Source organism: Leguminivora glycinivorella, chromosome 12 (assembly GCF_023078275.1).
Source record: "Leguminivora glycinivorella isolate SPB_JAAS2020 chromosome 12, LegGlyc_1.1, whole genome shotgun sequence".
Lineage (NCBI taxonomy): Eukaryota > Metazoa > Arthropoda > Insecta > Lepidoptera > Tortricidae > Leguminivora > Leguminivora glycinivorella.
In genome coordinates, this window is record NC_062982.1 from 12,663,285 (window position 1) to 12,683,095 (window position 19,811).

The 19,811-nt window shown below is 34.7% G+C and overlaps 1 protein-coding gene across 3 annotated transcripts in view; it reads left to right on the forward strand.

Moving 5' to 3' along the window:
- Positions 1-19,616, forward strand: part of LOC125232236 (farnesoate epoxidase-like) — a 43,409-nt gene extending 23,793 nt beyond the window's left edge. For all 3 annotated transcript variants that reach the window (XM_048137883.1, XM_048137881.1, XM_048137882.1), the window contains 2 exons: positions 3,340-3,478; positions 18,867-19,616. In XM_048137883.1, coding sequence (XP_047993840.1) covers positions 3,340-3,478; positions 18,867-19,048 — 321 coding nt within the window. In that variant the 3' untranslated portion in view covers positions 19,049-19,616. The remainder of the gene's footprint in view (positions 1-3,339; positions 3,479-18,866) is intronic.
- The last annotated feature ends 195 nt before the right edge of the window (positions 19,617-19,811 follow it).

Consider the following 19,811-nt stretch of genomic DNA (forward strand, 5'->3'; position numbering starts at 1 on the left):
AACTCGCGTTTTCCGGGAGCTAAGACTAAACTAGATCCATTTTTCACCCCCGAAAACCCCAACAACATTTTTCAGCGAAATCTTTAGAGCTACCTCCGAGATCGCCGGTATATATGTTATGGACCAAGTGATAAATCGGGCACTATACATAATGCCCGGGCATTATGAATAATGCCCATTGTGAGTGGGCAGTTTGATAATAACTATTCAAATAATTAAATTGCCCGGGCATTATACATAATGCCCATCTTCTGTTGGGCAAAGTAATAATAACACATCGAATAGCTGAATTTTGCCCGGGCATTATACATAATGCCCATCCTCTGTTGGGCAAAGTGATAATAACATATCGAATAGCTGAATTTTGCCCGGGCATTATACATAATGCCCATCCTCTGTTGGGCAAAGTAATAATACCACACCGAATAGCTGAATTTTGCCCGGGCATTATACATAATGCCCATCCTCTGTTGGGCAAAGTGATAATAACATACCGAATAGCTGAATTTTGCCCGGGCATTATACATAGTGCCCATCCTCTGTTGGGCAAAGTAACAATAACACATCAAATAACTGAATTTTGCCCAAGAATAGAGATTTTTTATTTTATTTACACAAAGAAAATTACACAGTATGAGAATCCGTAATAATATAAATGGGAAAGTGTCATAACGTCGGCGGCCTGCTGAACTGATCACCGGAATCTGGCTACCGCAGTCTCACGTCTCGACAACCTTTCAGCCACTCTTTAAGTGTTGCTCTGTTGTCGCACCGTGTGTGTAGCCGTTTTGCAGGGCCCACTCAATGAGTTGGCAAGTTACCGCCTGTCTTTTACAATTGTGAGACTTATTGTCAGGTGCCCGATAGTTTCCTCCCATAGCCCTCTATCCAGTTCATCCAACTTATAAAACAATAACCCATGACATGACTTTAGCTCCCATCGTAGCACAAAAGTAGTGCACTGCAATAGTCTTTGCACCTGGCGGGGACCATCTACGGTTGTATCATATCATATTGTGCGCTCGGGGTGGTATCCGCCACGTGTACCTATCCCTTGCCTTTAGATTAAAATGTCTTAAAAGGCCTCTGTGCTGTTGGCTCTGGCCCCACGCATGCCTCCCAAAGGTCCACGCATGTCCACGATCCAGAGATATGCAAAAGACACACCGAATAGCTGAATTTTGCCCGGGCATTATACATAATGCCGATCCTCTGTTGGGCAAAGTGATAATAACATACCGAATAGCTCAATTTTGCTCGGGAATTATACATAATGCCCGTCCTCTGTTGGGCAGAGTAATAATAAAACATGTAGCAAAGCTAATAGATGGATTGGCGCAGCTTCAGCAGACTTTCGTGCCGATCTGTTCAAGAGACTGTATGCAGTTTCATATCAAACTACAAAGGACACCGTCGCGAGCCGCCTGCAGTGCCGTAGGACCTCTCGATGTCAAGGATGGCTAAGATAGGACTTATACTTATACTGTAAGCCGATTGAGAGAGTTAAATGCATCACTTACCTCGGTATGAAAATAGATGAAACCTTTTCATGGTCTTCTCATATAGAGCATTTATGTAGTAAATTAAGAGTCCTACTCGGTAGATTTTATCACCTTAGCTATAGAATACCAGCAAGCACCCTAAAATGTATCTATATATCTTTAGTGGAATCAATCATAAGTTACTCTCTGGACTGCTATGGCCTGACTTTTAAAACAAATTTGGAAAAAGTTGAAAAATTGCAAATTAGATTTCTCAAATTATTAGTGAGCAGTAAAATTAAGAATAAATATAAAAATGATTATTATAAGTTATTTAAATTATGTAAAATTCTTCCAGCCACTCTTAAACACAAGTATCTATTATTAGTTAATCAGCATGGCAATCAAGAGAGTAACTTATCTGAAATGAGCCAACAATATAACACCAGATCTGTAGCTGCAGGTAAATATGCTGTCCCCAGAGTAAGCAATTACTATGGGGATAGGCTCATTAAAAAACGCTTACCTTATTTACTCAACTCTTTACCTGTGGCTATTAGAACAGAGAAAAACAAAAATAGATTTAAGAGGGCTTTGTTCAAACACTACCTAGACAAAATTTAGATGCCTCATTTATTTGTGAACTACCTAACCATCTTTGGCAATATACTTATGTAGATCTGTATTCATTACCATGACAACTAATTATAATTATGTACCTTTAGACTCACCCAGATCCCACAGTCAAACTGTGTAAACAGTTTTGGGGGACATTGTATTTACATTTAAGTTCCTATGTAAGATGTTTTATTAAATAAAATAATAATAAATAATCAATGATTTAGAGTTAAACGACAAGTCCGACATAGGCAGCAGAAAAAACCGGCCAAGTGCGAGTCGGGCTCGCGCACAAAGGTGAAACGCCTAGTTCCGTAGCAGCAAATATAATAAACTTATTATGTCAATTTATACACCTGCCAAAATTACAGTTAAATCAACCTATCTCAAAAACTATAAGAGATACTTTGATCAAACCAAAAATCGTTGAAAGAGTTAATTAGCATGCATCACCTCTATTTTTTTTAGAATTTTATACCCCGTAGTTATAAAAATAGAGGGGGGACATACTTTTTACGACTTTGAGAGCTGATATCTCAAAAACCGTTCACTTTAAGAAAAATGTTTTTAGAAAACTTTATATCATTTTAAAAGACCTTTCCATTGATACCCCACACGGGTATGTACATCGAAAAAAAAATTTTCATCCCTCAGTTACATGTATGGGGGCCCCACCCCCAATTCTTTTTTACTATTTAGTGTCATAATTTTGTAGCGGTTCATACAACACATATTCCCATCAAATTTCATCACTGTAGTACTTATAGTTTCCGAGTAAATCGGCTGTGACAGACGGACAGACGGACAGACGGACAGACGGACATGACGAAACTATAAGGGTTCCGTTTTGCCATTTTGGCTACGGAACCCTAAAAACAACGATTACGTAGCAGTATCATAATGACCGGGCAATGTGATAAAAAATGGCGTTCATGCAAACTTGTTAAACTTATTATCAATTTGCCCAACGATCACGTAGCATTATCATAATGACCGGGCGATGTGATAAAAAATGGCGTCTAGACAATGATTAATCACTTTGCCCAATACAGCTAGGCATTATTCATAATGCCCGGGCATTATACATAATGCCCTTATAATCACTTGGTCCATAACATATATAAATAAATAAATATATACCTACCTAAGAATTGCTCGTTTAAAGATAGATGGATAATCTAACTTTATCTAGAGATATAATAGATTATAGAAAAGGTAAACTATTTTTTAATACTTGTAGGGTGCACTAATCTTACTGGCTCTCCACGACCTTCACAACGGGCTTCACTGGACGGACCCGCACGAGTTCAGACCCGAGAGATTTCTCACAAAAGAAGGGAATCTAGTACAGGATGAGTGGCTGATGCCCTTTGGCACAGGTAAGACCTTAACTGGGGTTGTTCACCAACATAACAGGGTTATGATGATGGCAAGCAAGTATAAGGGCGCCTTGATGTGTGTTAAAAATATCTTGCCGTTTTTAGGTTACCCACACCGTAGAAACCTTAGGTTATGGGACCAGGGCCGGATTAAGGGTAGAGCGAGTGGAGCGGCCGCTCTAGGCGCCACATGGTAAGGGGGCGCCAAAATCGAGAATGTGGAAAAATCCATACAAAAAAATTATACGTTGCGTATCACACGCGCACATATCACAAAATGGCGAGAGGAGTCGGAAATGAATCCACTATTGAAAATCTAGATTTGTAATTCAGATTAATTGGAAAGTTGCACCACATTTCCAACATATACCAACATTCATAAGGGCGCTGTAAAAATAGTATTCTACCCTTGACAAACCACATTGTTGTGCAGCGAACGACAAAGTTACGTCGCTATCCAAATGCAAAAATATGAGTCTACCCGATAGTTCAAAGCGGAGTTCCTCATAAAGGCGCAAAACGTTTCAGATAGGCGCTATTTTGTGAGTCCCAGCAGATGGTGAGCGAACTTCAAAGCAGTGATCTGAAGTGGCAAAATAACGAAATGGGCATCTTGACGGTGACGATCGAGTCCGCAGTTAATCTCTTAATTAACTCTTAGTATTATATTATAAAAATAATACTGATGGCGAAATATAAGGCCTAAAAGTCGGGAACATAGGCGCCCTGTGAAGTCAAAATACCCCAAAATATGTCAAAGACCGCAGCTCTGCAGAACATAAAAGCTTGAAAGTTCGCTGATACCCCGCTGGCGGGTTGAGTCTTAATAAATCGAGTAAAAAAAATCGCGCTCGCTTGGCTCGCGCTTACTATTTATATGTTCTCTTTTGGTGAAAATGTAAGTGTAATCTTCAAATTAGGTACTTAATTACTATGTAAAAAATTTATTTTCCTACTCAGTGAAACCTTACCAAGGGGCGCCGAAACTCAAACTCGCTCTACCCTGATCGAGTGCACGGGCCGGCGCTGTATGGGACCATGCGTCCCTTCAGAGTTACCGCATTCTGTTAACAATGAAACTTTTGTAAGCTCTAAGAGTGTATCAACTAAACACATTTTTCCCCTCACTAGCTCGGAAACACGTATTTTGTCCTTTAATACCAGCGGGTAAAAACGCATTTTATCCACTAGTGGGTAAAGTAATTTGACCTTGAATAAAGTCAAACTGACTGCTTTGAAATTGATAAAAGTAGGTGAATCTAGTAATAAAGATGATTTACCAGCTGTGGAACTACTGGAAGCAGTGATAAGCATTTTTTGCGTTGTAGTTTCCTCGCTATAGTGAGGGGAAAAGTTTTGTGTTACACTCGGGTGCAAATGTATTTTACTTCTCGTGTGTTAAAAAACTCGCAAGTTCAGGATTCTATTCTCGAACCACTCGCTTCGCTCGTGGTTCAACTATAGAATCCTTTCACTTGCTCGTTTTTCAATTCCACACTCGGCGTTGAAATACAGCTTTGCCCCCTTGTATAACAAATCATCATCATCATCATCATCAGCCTATCGCAGTCCACTGCTGGACATAGGCCTCCCCAATTTCACGCCACCGTTTCCGATCTTCGGCTGCTCGCATCCAGCTGCTGCCAGCCATCCCGCGCAAATCGTCGCTCCACCTTGCCTGAGGCCGTCCTACACTACGCTTGCCGAGACGCGGTATAACAAATAACTATTGAATAATATTATAGTAAGTGTATAAAGTGCCACGATTAGGGAATGCAATCTCGACGAGATTGGGGCCCAGGCGAGATCTCGGGAATTCATGAAACCAATCTCGCGAGATCTCGCCAATTTCGAGATCTCGCGAGATTGGCCGGTTTGTGGGTTTATTCTTGTAAATAATCACAATATAGCAATGAATGAGGATAACAATAATAAGAATGATTGCTATTATGAAACAAATATTTATCTTGACTATTTTTTCATATTTTTTTGATGTATATTACATTGTTTAACATAAATTATGTACCTCACAACTCACAATATATTTTTAAAACTTTGAAGTATAAATTATTATGTAAGAAAATAAAATAAAATAATTCACGAATGAGTAGAAGCGTGCCAAATTCGAAATCGTTGTCATGCCAACCGCGAATAAGTACACAGTAGAGACTACTTAAAAAATCCGCAACGTATGCCTTTATTGATGAAAGGATAAAAATTTAACATTATAAAAATCAAGGTTATCCCTACCATCATTAAATAGACCCACATAAAAACATTACTCAATTAATTATGACTAGTTTACTACTAATAAATTACTTAATTATATTAGACTACCAATACAATACGCTTCTTAAACCCGACAGTTAAATAAGAAACTAAAATAGAAAGAAAAACGGAAATATATACATAATTTATCATTAAATAAATATTATTTTTTCACAGATTGACTTAGTCCCACGGTAAGCTCAAGAAAGTTTGTGTTGTGGGTACTCAGACAAAGGCATACATAATATACAAGTACTTAGATACATAGAGAACATTCATGACTCAGGAACAAATATCTGTGTTCATCACACAAATAAATGCCCTTACCGGGATTGAAATCCAACACCGCGGCGTAGCAGTCAGGGTCACTACCCGCTGGGCTAGGCCAGAGCGGTCGTTAAATATATAATAATAACATATTACAATATATAGTAGTGTATCTATTTAAAAAAGAAATAAAAAAATATATAATACAATAATTTGATTTTTTTAATGTAAAATAGAAATTGTTATTGGTTGCCTAACAAACGACAGCCGTAGTGAGGTTGTTGTAGGCTTCTGCTCTCTCGACATCCAACAAAACTCTGTGCATGAAAATTCGTAAAATAGATGGTTATATACACACAGCCGTAAGTGTAATACCATAATGGCGAATCACGCAAATAGGCCTGGCTGACACCCTTCGAAATATTTCGAAACGGTCTGAATCTGTCATTCGTCATTCCGAACTGAGATAGGTAAATTATTGAGCGAAATAAGCGAGTTGAATCTCTAGATCTCTACTGAGTTAACGAGTTGGCGAGTTCAGTTAAATGATATAGTTCATATAAATCATTAACAGCTTGGGAAGAAACATGTCTAGTCATTTCGCGACCTTTTATGCTTGAGTTCAATCTCGTTGATCTCGCGAGATCTCGTCAATTTTTCGGCCGAGATCAATCTCGCTAAAAATGACCGAGATCTCGTACAAAAGAGATCTCGCGAGAACGAGATTGCATTCCCTAGCCACGATGTATCTACCCACGTTAAATATCCCAAATACTTAACGCTGTCCAATTTGATATCAAGGTATTATTGTACTATTATTTTTTTCCCCTCACTAGCTCGGAAACAAGTGTTTTGTCCTTTAATACCAGCGGGTAAAAACGCATTTTATCCACTAGTGGGTAAAGTAATTTGACCTTGAATAAAGTCAAATTAACTGCTTTAAAATTGATAAAAGTAGGTGAAACTTTGATTAAAGTAAAATAGCGGAAGATAGGTGACGCGCCACTCAAATGTGGCCCTCAAAAATCAAGCTCCCGTCGCTTGATTGCTTTCAGTTGCAATCAGCACTGCGTGCGCATCGGATGTCGTGAGACGTGTAACGTGAGGAAATTATAAATTATTTTTTATTGGTAAAACGTAACCAAAATGCTTTCGTGTGCTTTTATGCGTTGCACAAACCATTCTAAAAGGAAAAACAAATCGCAGGGAATCACATTTCACTCGTAAGTACATGAAAAAAATATTTTCTAAGATAATTTATAAATTCAGTCTTTGTTTTGACGGCCATTTTGCAGAGCGGGATAGAAATATAAGTTTCATTGACGTGCGACCAAATACGCATGATACATTAATGACGCTCAAAGATTGCCTTTTGAGATTTGCCTTCGCGGTAGCGTCAGCATAAAATATTGATCATAATAAATAATTCATATAATAAAACTTTTACCTGGTATTGATTGTTGATTAATAGGCTACTAGACTCGTATCGAATTTAGCACATCAAGTTATTGTTTTCTGTAGTATTTGACTTAAGAAATCAATATTTATAGCCTGCGGGCATTAAAAGTGCGTGATGACTGCGTATTTTTAATTAAAGATGTGTGTATATTTTTTTTTAATTATGGACTCCGAACACGGTGTTGGCCGATGGAGTGACGTCACATAATTCAGATCAACTATGGAAATTAGAGGTAGTAATCTGATCTCCATAGAAGCAACCTCTATTGTATTAAAATTCATAGTCGTTGACGGGTGTGACAATGTGAAATATTTTTTCTAAATATACTGACGTCATGTCATAGATATTCTATAGATTAATATAGCTGATGTTGTTTTTGCCTGATGAAGTAAAAGTAAACTTTAAATATTTTTTTGCGGGTTTTTAAGTCGTAATAAAATATGGTACTATTTTTTTTCGTTTAATTAGACAGTAATTAATAATATAAGACATACTTTGAAAAAGAGTCAAGTAGCCTATTATTTTTTGTTAAATGATATTTGACCTCATTTTTGCAACAAACTTTAGTAGTACATTATTTTGTTATTTTTATTTACAAATAATAAAATGATGATCAACTAAAGTTTGTTGCAAAAATGCTTGCCTTATCAACAAGATTTTTTTTTATTTCACTCGCACCAAATATGTTTATTTGTTTTCTAGTTTTCCTGGAGATGAACTTGTCAGACACAAAAGGCGTATTGTAGTGCGTAAACAACGACAAGAGCCAGACTGGACGCCTCGACTTTTCTCGCTATAGTGAGGGGAAAAGTTTTGTAAATAACTATTATTCTAAGTATAGGAAAATACCCTATCGTAACTCGTAAGCAATTTTAATAAAGTTTGTCTTAAAGAAAAAATATGAGGTCACTATTTTAGTTCCATCAATTTCTGCCATCTATTCTATTTTCAAAAAGTAATAGTGTGTTGTGAGTTGTAATAGTGTGATTAGGGTTGCAAATAGAAAAAAAACCAAATGTTTTTTTTTTCAGAATTATGAAAAAAAAAACCGAGCATTATGATATTTTTTCTAAATATGTTTTTAGGGTTCCGTAGTCAACTAGGAACCCTTATAGTTTCGCCATGTCTGTCTGTCCGTCCGTCCGTCCGTCCGTCCGCGGATAATCTCAGTAACCGTTAGCATTAGAAAGCTGATTTTTGGTACCAATATGTATATCAATCACGCCAACAAAGTGCAAAAATAAAAAATGGAAAAAAATGTTTTATTAGGGTACCCCCCCTACATGTAAAGTGGGGGATGATATTTTTTTTCAGTCTAACCCCAACGTGTGATATATTGTTGGATAGGTATTTAAAAATGAATAAGGGTTTACAAAGACTGTTTTTTGATAATATTAATATTTTCGGAAATAATCGCTTCTAAAGGAAAAAAAGTGCGTCCCCCCCCCTCTAACTTTTGAACCATATGTTTAAAAAATATGAAAAAAATCACAAAAGTAGAACTTTATAAAGACTTTCTAGGAAAATTGTTTTGAACTTGATAGGTTCAGTAGTTTTTGAGAAAAATACGGAAAACTACGGAACCCTACACTGAGCGTGGCCCGACACGCTCTTGGCCGGTTTTTCACATGAACAAATAATTCGACAATAACGGTTTTTCGTGACTTGTAACGTGTTTCAATAACAATAACGTACATTTTAATACGATTAACATTCAGTATACAAACGTTTATTGGGGAATCCCCGATGCTACGTGCAGCGTGGAGAGGCGGTCGTGTTGCCAACAGTAAATAGTGATAACTACCAACTACAGATTTCGTAAATGTTACTTTTATAAGACCAGAACTTAAAGTAATTTGATTAAATTCGTTTAATAGTTAACATTAAGTCTAAAAAAACGTATAAAAGTATTAACTGCTTTGCAAATTTTGAGATTTCGTACTTTAGAAAAAAAATACTCCAGAAAAAAAACTTTTTTTTTTTCACGGTTTTTTTTCATGTTTGTTTTAAGCCAGAAAAAACCGTATTTTTTGCAACCCTAAGTGAGATACATGTCATCAAGCTCTTATATTTTCATTTCAATTTTACGAAATTTCATTTCTTTCACGCGGAGGAACTCCACGCGCTTTTTTCTAATGTCTGTATCAAATAAGATATTGTTGACAGTTGTGGCAAAAAGTGACTCATCTAAATTTTGGTGAATAAGTTCATAATTTAGTTTAAAAATAAGACGTAATAAATATTAAAAAATATACTTGCAATTATGTTTTTTTTTTGGTAACCCTACTGCGCCTCCGCGCTTCCTTTGAAACCATATTTCTCTAAAACTATACAAAATAGGGCATGCAATATATCATTTTCTGATAAATGAAGGACGAGGAATTCATTTTTGGAACAAAAAAAATGTATTTTAGAACAAAAATACAAAATAAAATGGGAAAATCTGAAAACGAGATTTTTTTTTATACATATTATTGCACATTTTATGAAAACTGTAATGGTTTTTTCTAAATAAAAAAAATTATTTAATAGCTACATTTATCTAGTTTTAGAAAATGTATAATTTGTTATAGAAATATATTATAGGATGAGTGATAAAAAATAATTTACATCGCCCGATAGGGTGATTTGAATGCTCATTTCAATAAGTTTTGTCAATGATTTCAGGTATAATCACTATTTTTAACACACGAAAGCCGTAATCATTGTAGTTTATGGCTATTTTAGTGATTAATGTACTTAAAATAAAAAAAAAATACAAAAATTTTAAAAAATATTAAAAATGTGATAATTTTTTTTAACATTATCCTATTTTGTTCTTTCTACACAATATATATCTAAAAGCAATAAATATCAATAAAAAGCCACATTTATACAGTTTATAAAAATATATAGTTTGTTATATAAATATATTACGAAACGCGAGATAAAAAATAATGAATGTGACGTGGCAGGGCGATCTTGATGTACGGTACGGGCCAGCTTGTATGATTCGATGAGGTGAGGTAAAGGTACTCAAAGCTCTCAAAAAGTGTAGTTATTTAAAGTACTTCAAATTAAACAACATACTCCTATATAGTCTGAATTTAACTATTTATATTACATGAAATGATCGATTGATATGATAGGTCAGATATATACATCTGATCCTAATACATACGTACATCTTGTGAAATAGTAGTTATCTATATGATTTGCATAATTTATGGATAATTCTTACTTGACATATTTATTATTCCAGATCTGCGTCCTGTACTTTGGTTAACGAGTGCCGAAAATAGTTATTAACCAAAAAAGACCGCCAAATTAACAGCATTTCACCGACAAAAGCTGCCTTGCACCATTTTTGTAAGGGTTATAGGTATATCAAGGTGTCCATGTATGGGGTCAACTAAACCCAATTCAAAATTTGCCATTATTTTCTGCTTGTGGCTGGACGAAAGTCTGTAACAATTGGGATTTGGGAGCCTACTTGCCCGCAACGTTGCCTGTTGCTGCAGAAACATGCCTCGAAATTGTCGGATGCAGGTGTAATAAAAAACAGTGCCGCGTAAGGTGCAACCGTAAAAAAATACTTTTTAAATTAAATGTTCGGAGCTGATGTGCTTATGCAGTGGATGTTGTGATATATACATAATTAAATTCAGACTATTCATGTTGTTTTATTTGAATAACTCAAAATAGCTACACTTTTTGAGAGCCTTGAGTACTAGCCCCGATACACATGTTTTCGTCTAGTCAGACCATTTTTTGAAATTCTCCTTTGTACAAAAGCAATGTCTTAGTTCAAAAATCATTAATGTTTAATGCTAATACGAATCTAGTTTATTTTTTATCAGTCATGTATGTTGTATAGTCATGGATGTTTTCTATGTATATAAGTATTTATATATTATATATATCGTTGTCTGAGTACCCACAACACAAGCCTTCTTGAGCTTACCGTGGGCCTCAGTCAATCTGTGTAAGAATGTCCTATAATATTTATTTTATTTATTTATTTATTTTTATGGCACTATTGCGCAATAACTAACTATCATTGATACTGAAAGGAAGAATATGACGATTTTTATTTTATCTTTTATGGATGGGTAAAACCGATTTAAGGGGGCCCAAAGGAAGTAACTAAATTCTGCTAGTAAACTAAAAAATCTTCAAGCCTATGCATGCAGAACTGCTTTAGGAGAGGAGAACGTGATTAAGACATTTTTTTGCAATATAAGTCACATGCAATTTTATTTTACAATCAAAATAAACTATATTATAGGACTTTTACAATTTTCTGTACTGGGTCGTGATATACCTACATGTGTAAACGTTATTAGAATAAGTATATTTCTGTATTACTAGACGAACTCCACTGCATAGCGGGTAGTACCTTTACCTCACCTCATCGAATAATGCAACGTAAGATGTACATAAAAATTTTCATTTTCATTATTTTTTATCTCGCGTGTCGTAATATATTTATATAACAAACTATATATTTTTATAAACTGTATAAATGTGGCTTTTTATTGATATTTATTGCTTTTAGATATATATTGTGTAGAAAGAACAAAATAGGATAATGTTAAAAAAAATTATCACATTTTTAATATTTTTTAAAAATTTTGTATTTTTTTTTATTTTAAGTACATTAATCACTAAAATAGCCATAAACTACAATGATTACGGCTTTCGTGTGTTAAAAATAGTGATTATACCTGAAATCATTGACAAAACTTATTGAAATGAGCATTCAAATCACCCTATCGGGCGATGTAAATTATTTTTTATCACTCGTCCTATAATATATTTCTATAACAAATTATACATTTTCTAAAACTAGATAAATGTAGCTATTAAATAATATTTTTTATTAAGAAAAAACCATTACAGTTTTCATAAAATGTGCAATAATATGTATAAAAAAAAATCTCGTTTTCAGATTTTCCCATTTTATTTTGTATTTTTTTTCTAAAATACATTTTTTTTGTTCCAAAAATGAATTCCTCGTCCTTCATTTATCCGAAAATGATATATCGCATGCCCTATTTTGTATAGTTTTAGAGAAATATGGTTTCAAAGGAAGCGCGGCGGCGCCAGCCTTCCCCCTCTTCCCTCCTAAATTAAGGGGGCTCTCAATGCCTCCCGATCTTTATCTACTCAGGGCCACCCAAGGAACAACCTGTGCCAAGTCTCAGTGCTTAATCATAAAATGCAGGGTGTTGTGCAATAGCGTCCCCAGTATACTTACACCAAACCAAACATCGCTCCACAGTGCAAAATAGTAAAGTAATAAATAATAAGTAATTTATTTTGTTTTCATAAAAAATATGTTGCATAATTCTTATACTCCAATTTGTCTGCTGACGCTTCTTGATTATTTGCAATGACATTTCTTTTTTTTAAATCTTTATTAAAGAGCTTTGACATGACACTAGGAAAGAGGCTCTTCTCGATGCGCGCGTTTGTCTCGTTCGCACTACCGTCGGAATAAATCGGTGTGTCTCTGTCGTTCAATAGCGTAAATTTACATAGCTGTGTGTGTCTGCTTGTATGTAGTAGTGTGTAGTGCCATTTATTAGCTGACAATTAGTATGACGTGCCGTATCTTCCGCTATTTTACTTTAATCAAAGACCGGCGGCGTTGCGAACAGTAGTGTATCTTGATCTACATCAGATTATTCATATTAAATCCATTGTTTTTGATAACAAACACTTTTTGAACGAAAACAAACACGAAAATACTGCATATAAATTAAATGCAACGTTCAAAAAAGCATATAAATCATATAAATAAACTAAAATTGTACTTATTTCATTTAAATATCTGTTGTACTCTCCGTTGCTAGGCAACGGTGGGTGCCTCGCGTACGCACGCGGTCAAGCGCGAGTAGAGAGCATATTGTCAGATTGTAAATTGTAACAATTTAGCTGAGTTAAATTTTACGAAATAAATGCAAAACACACAGAAATAATTGTAAAACATAAATAAAATGCATTTTTCATACCGTATAATATATTTTATAGCTTAATAGTAAAATTTTGGTTGTGCAATAAAAATCCTTGGCAGATTGAAACATCCTTTGCCTGAAGTATTGTACGGATTGTATTAATTTTTAAAACTAAATCCATTATTCCCTTGGGAATAAAATAGTACATTATGCTTCAGTACACGTAGACGCAATGATACCTTTAAACAGCAAATGTGATGAAAATGTATTTTACTTCTCGTGTGTTAAAAAACTCGCAAGTTCAGGATTCTATTCTCGAACCACTCGCTTCGCTCGTGGTTCAACTATGGAATCCTTTCACTTGCTCGTTTTTCAATTCCACACTCGGCGTTAAAATACAACTTTGCCCCCTTGTATAACAAATAACTATTTTCCAAGTAAGGAAGTGCCACGACAATAAAAACATGTTTTGGCAGATTTAAATGTATCTAAGTACTCGAAATATTTCTAATAATTTGAGCGTTATCTTTATGGGAAACGCAGTTTCACTAGGCTGTTATTGTAAAATGTAAACTAATAAACAAAGAAAATAGAACGCAGTTCATACATTTTATTACAAGCTTATTTATGACAAAACAAATGCGGCGTATTATATTAGATAAGATGACCTTTTGGGTAGGTACTGATTATATGCGAGTACCTAATTAGAATAGAATTTTTATTGCTCTCATGTTGGTGTACAGATCTTACACTAGGTACAATAGTTACATAGCAACATGATACCCCACAGGGTATTGCAATATACATATAGGTAACAGAAAATAATATCGATTACCTTACTGGGATCCGAGAAAGCGAAAGATTAAAGAAACGTACTGAAAAACTCATTTGGAATGTACCATTAGGTATTCCTAATAAATTCCTAATTAATTATTAATTTCCTAATTGAATCTAGGGATGAGTAAGAAACCACTGTCATTAATTTTATAATCATTTCATCTGTTTTGTTGTTGTTTTGTTTTTAGGTGTACTTACGCCTAGACACACTGTTAATAAGTGGTGTCATAACAATAATAATCAAATTAAAATATTTAATGTTAGAATCGGCCTCCTGTGCAAAGTAAACATATAATAATAAATAATTTATTATTACAACTGATTTATCAATTATCATATTAATATGTAATATTTTGTCTCTTTAATCAATCAACACTGAAAGAAATGTTTGCATAACTGTAACCAAATTTTAGGTTACTGCTTACCTAAAAATTGTGACTTGCGAACTACGTGTTACCCATTACCAAACCGTGTTTTGTTATTTGTGTTGAGTTATGAACAACTTAACTATTTATGTTACTGTTTTAAATTGTATGTTCTACTTATAACAATGGTAATAGTCTAGTAATAATTATAACATTTTGTGATTTGCAACAAAAGTACAAGCGCCATTTTGTTACTATGGAACAAATAATTTAACTATTTCACAACCAAATTGCTTACGAATCTATAACATCTAGTTGGTTGCAAACACAAAAATGTTTTGTAATAATTAAATAATCCTACATTTACTTAGTAATTAAACTGTTCAATTATTTTCTGAATTGATTTATTTATTAGTAGTCAAACTGTTCATCAACTGGTAACTAATTTAATTTGTTGACGTGTTACAGTACTTAGGTTGTTAATCAGAAAGTTTAGTCTGGTAACTAATAACAAAACTGTTTAGCTACAAGTAGCTCGACCAATTTAGTAATCTATAATTAAAATGGTAATTCCACTATATTTTGTTAGTTAAACGTCGGATCAAATAGCTACCAGTCCATCCGGCAATTAACTTAGTACAAAAAGGACGATATCAATGAATCCGTCCTTAAATTAATCAACGAGAGTATAGTAAAATCACATTGTATTGAAATGAATTGTAACAACACCTTTTAGTAGCCTTACCCGATCACTTATTACGATTCAGTTTAAGTTTTTAGCTCCGTCCTGTAGCAATTCCGTTTAGGTCCTAAACTGAATCTTAGATAATATTCGTAATAAGTGATCAGGTAATGCTACTAGAAGGTATTGTTACAATTCATTTCAATACAATGTGATTTTACTATACTCTCGTTGATTAATTTAAGGACGGATTCATTGATATCGTCCCTTTTTGTACTAAGTTAATTGCCGGATGGACTGGTAGCTATTTGATCCGACGTTTAACTAACAAAATATAGTGGAATTACAGTATATTTATAATATTTATTATTTGACTGAATTCTGATAAATATTCATATTAAGACGGGGTTTTACTTGAATTGGTGTTACTTACATTAAAAACAACAATAATTAAATTCCATTATTTTCATAAATAATTAACGTAAAGCGTCTTGATACGAATATTCAAATTTTAGGTAGGTAGCATAGTAAAACTCTTCATTTAAATGCTAAGTACAGTTTTATTCAAATAATTCCTGTATTTCCGAAATATTATAATAAAATTATGACACTATAACATTATTTACTTTCTGATTTCGTAATCATCAAAAAATAGAAACAATGGAAATACTAACTTATGCTTATGTTTCGCTTTTACTTTAGCCCAAGAGCTACCCAGTGCATTAAGAACAAATTTTATTTTAAATCACGCATCAACTGCATTTCGTAACGAACATTATTTACAGTTAGGTTTATTAGAGCTTTGATAGAATATCTTACAATTTAGACGGCGGCAACGTTAATTCCATTTCGCACCGTCTTTCCGCTCTGCGTGCGATGGTCTCTTCTATTTGCGCAGCACATTTCACATGCATAAAAAAATCCTTCCGGCACAATCAGCTTATACGGCCACCAGAGAAGTTTAGAGTAGACCTGGTTTAATTCTTACTCTTGCCTACGTTCGAAGTAGTCACCAAAAAAGGGGTCGCCATAAATGCTGCCAGGTCCAGGACTTCTTCACAATGTTCTGAAACATTCAATTTAATATGTACCTTCCTCAGTCCTCGTATACTTTTTAATAATGTTTTATTTTTGTACATATTACAAAACCATTTTGAACTTTTATCGTGTAAAAAAGGGTTCTAAATACAAAAACAAAACAATCGTTAATATTAAAAGATACATATGAAATCAAAGGATGTGGTGATGTTAGTCTGTTCGGAAAGAGAAGAGTCGTGGGATGTATTGGACCCCAACCCCATACATTTCACTACTCTTCTCTTTCCGAACAGACTCTATAGGTACTTACTTTTTTGGAAAATGCGTCCGTAATTATACTAATTATGTTTTGTAGCATGGCTGTTTGGGTAATCAGTTTCGCCTTGTAATAATTTCTTATGGCCCCTGTACACACATGGCCAACGGTTCCACCAACCCCCTTGGCCAAGCGTGTAGAGGGCTACTTGGCCGTAAGTTGGCAGTTGGCGCTTGCGCTTGCCGGCCAACCGATTGGTGTCGGTTTTTTGTCCACACATCAAAGGATCTTGGCGCCAATGGCCAACTGCGTTTACACGTTGGCGCTTCATTCAGTTGGTCGTCAGCCGTCAGAGAGGACGGTAGTGAAATATCTACGAAAATAATAAGTTTATCTATGTCAATAATAGTGTAGATTTTAGGAAATAAAATAACCTTGCAAATGTTTAATGTATTTCCTAAAAAAGATAAATGTTCTTATCATAATATTAAAAAAATTGTTAATATTTCAAATAATTTAATTTTACTACGAGGTTATTATTTTTTAATCAAATTTTTCTGTCAATGTCTATGATCTAGAATTTCCTAGACTTTTCCATTCCACGTCCATTTTTCATGAAGAGCCAATGCCAAGTGATTGGTTCGCCAATGTGTAAACAGCGGCTCTTATCTTGGCCAAGGGGTTTCACAAAGGGCTGGTGGAACCGTTGGCCATGTGTGTACAGGGGCCATTATATTTCCTCTTCTGATAATAACTGCAAAATATCAATATGTTTTCTGTGTTCTGAAATTAAAACGTACACAAATGTCAGAATACCAACGTTCACTGATAAAGGATAATAGAACATACAATAGAACTTTCCAACTTTTCCAACGAATAACAATAAAATTGTAACCCCATAACCAAGGTGAACTGAAAACGCCGCAGTGAAAGGAATATAGGTAATGGTATTGACCACTCGTTTACTATGTTACTGGAAATTAGTAGTAGAATTAATTCCTGACCTACAAACCTACCTGCTGTGTTTACCTACCTGTAAATTGCCCCCTGTAAACCTACGTATTAAACTTAGGAATTAAGAAGACTTCCACCTAATTAATTGCGTATTCAATCCTACTTATGGGCATTAAGCACGTTTGGTAGATATCTACTTCCGCTACAACTACAGCTCCCATATCATGCAATTCATTATTGTTATTAAATGTTGTTACTTACCTTTAAACATCTAAATATTTACATAGGGAGAGCCACGACGCTAGGTACTCCTCCATCGTAGTGGTACTAGTACACGAGGCATCTCACACTCGGAGGTTCTGGCTGACTCCGCCGCCGCCGCCTCCTCAAGTTCACTCATATTGTGCACCCGCCCTTGCCTCCAAGGTTTTCTTCACAAATACCATGAATTTTATTAATAACAACCGGACTGAACAAACTGTGATGCGTGCTGAAATGCTGAGACTCTCGTCTCGAGGAAACACAAACGGGAACGAACAGGTTTGCTTCGGTCCGGTCCGTTTACTGTGCGGCTGTGCGCGTCGCGTCATTCTGTTTCATGTTATAAACAATCGTTAGAGCTACAGATAACAAAAGTTTTGTAGTGTTTTACTAAACATTACGTACTTTATAACTATAGTTTTCCTTAATTCGTACATTTGCTTAAGTAAGCAACAAAGAAGTAAAATCACTTATTTGTTACAAAACTATTTTTTGTTAATAAATAGAGTAGTAAATTAAAGACAACATAATTGTTTGTCTAATATTTGAATGAAATTGTTACCTGGTAGTTATGTAAGGTAAAATTATTAGTATGCTATTAGATTTGGTTAAAATCAATCAAACACTTTAACAGTCTGCAAACATATACAGTTTTGTTGGAACAACAATACATAGTTTGGTAAAACGTAGTCTAACGTACTGATAATAATTAAGGATACATTTAAGTTAATTATAAAAAGACAGTTCTGTTGCAGCAGCTCTACTACTTCGTTTAAGTTGATTAAGTTAATAACAGCCTAATATTAAATTACTGCACATCAAATACAAAATAACATGACTAGTATTGTATTACACCACAAAATTAGTTATGTAAATTTAACTAAAATTTGTTTCGCTATAACTTGAGTTCAATTATTTCTGAAACAACTGAATTAGTTCAGTTAATTATTTCTTTCAGTGAAAATAGGCAAGACAGATACGAGACCAAAAACTATAGGTAGTTAAAAACAACCGTTACATGTAAGTCTCGCAGAGTACAGAGTTTATTATAATGTCTTTCAGGTAAACGACGTTGCATCGGCGAAGGCCTGGCCCGATCCGAACTCTTCATGTTCCTGACATACCTTCTGCAGAGCTTTACCCTTGTAATACCTGAAGGCGACCGCACGCCTTCAACGGAACCGGTGAACGGGGTGACACTATCAGCGCAACCTTTTAGGCTTATATTTAGACTGAGACGTTAGTTTAATGTTTTTTGTGTACTGAGTTTTGTTTTTAAGCTCTTTCAATGTTTTATTGTAACTGAAGTCCCTTTCCATGTTCCTTGACATTTTTATTTATATGAGCCTCTTCCTCAGCACATTTCAGATGGATATAGTTTTATTATTCTAATATATCTCTCTTTCTTATCATCTGAAAGTCTGTTTGCCAGTCGGCAAAGGCCTCCTCCATTCGTTTCTGTCAAGATTCGTTAATGCAGAAATATACCCTTGTAATACCTGAAAGCAACCGCACGCCTTCAACGGAACCTGTCAACGGGGTAACACTCTCAGCAGAACCTTTTAGGATTATATTTAGACCGAGACGTTAATTCAATTTTGTATACAATTAAATCAGAGTTTAAACGCCCCTAAGCTACGGTGGCCACCTAAAATCTAGGGGCATCAGGACCGTACGCCTTAATTTCTCGTGGTACAAAACTTACTAACCAAACGGCTTATTTCGGGGAGCTAATTAAAATGGAATCTTTTGTAAACCTATTTTAATTTATTAATGTATTCCTTTGGAGTTCTGGATTTCATGAATTTTTGTTTCAGCGAAATAAATGGTTGGTTTATAATAATATTGTTTTAATAATTATATTTAACTCAACCATTAAAATTAAACCCCTTTAAAAGTTTACAAATAGTACTTTTCGGTCGCACAAAGTGCAGTATTTTAACAAGCGCATCAAGATAGTGGTCGCAAATTACACTTTACCAGTTTTTCTATGAACTAATAGTTCCG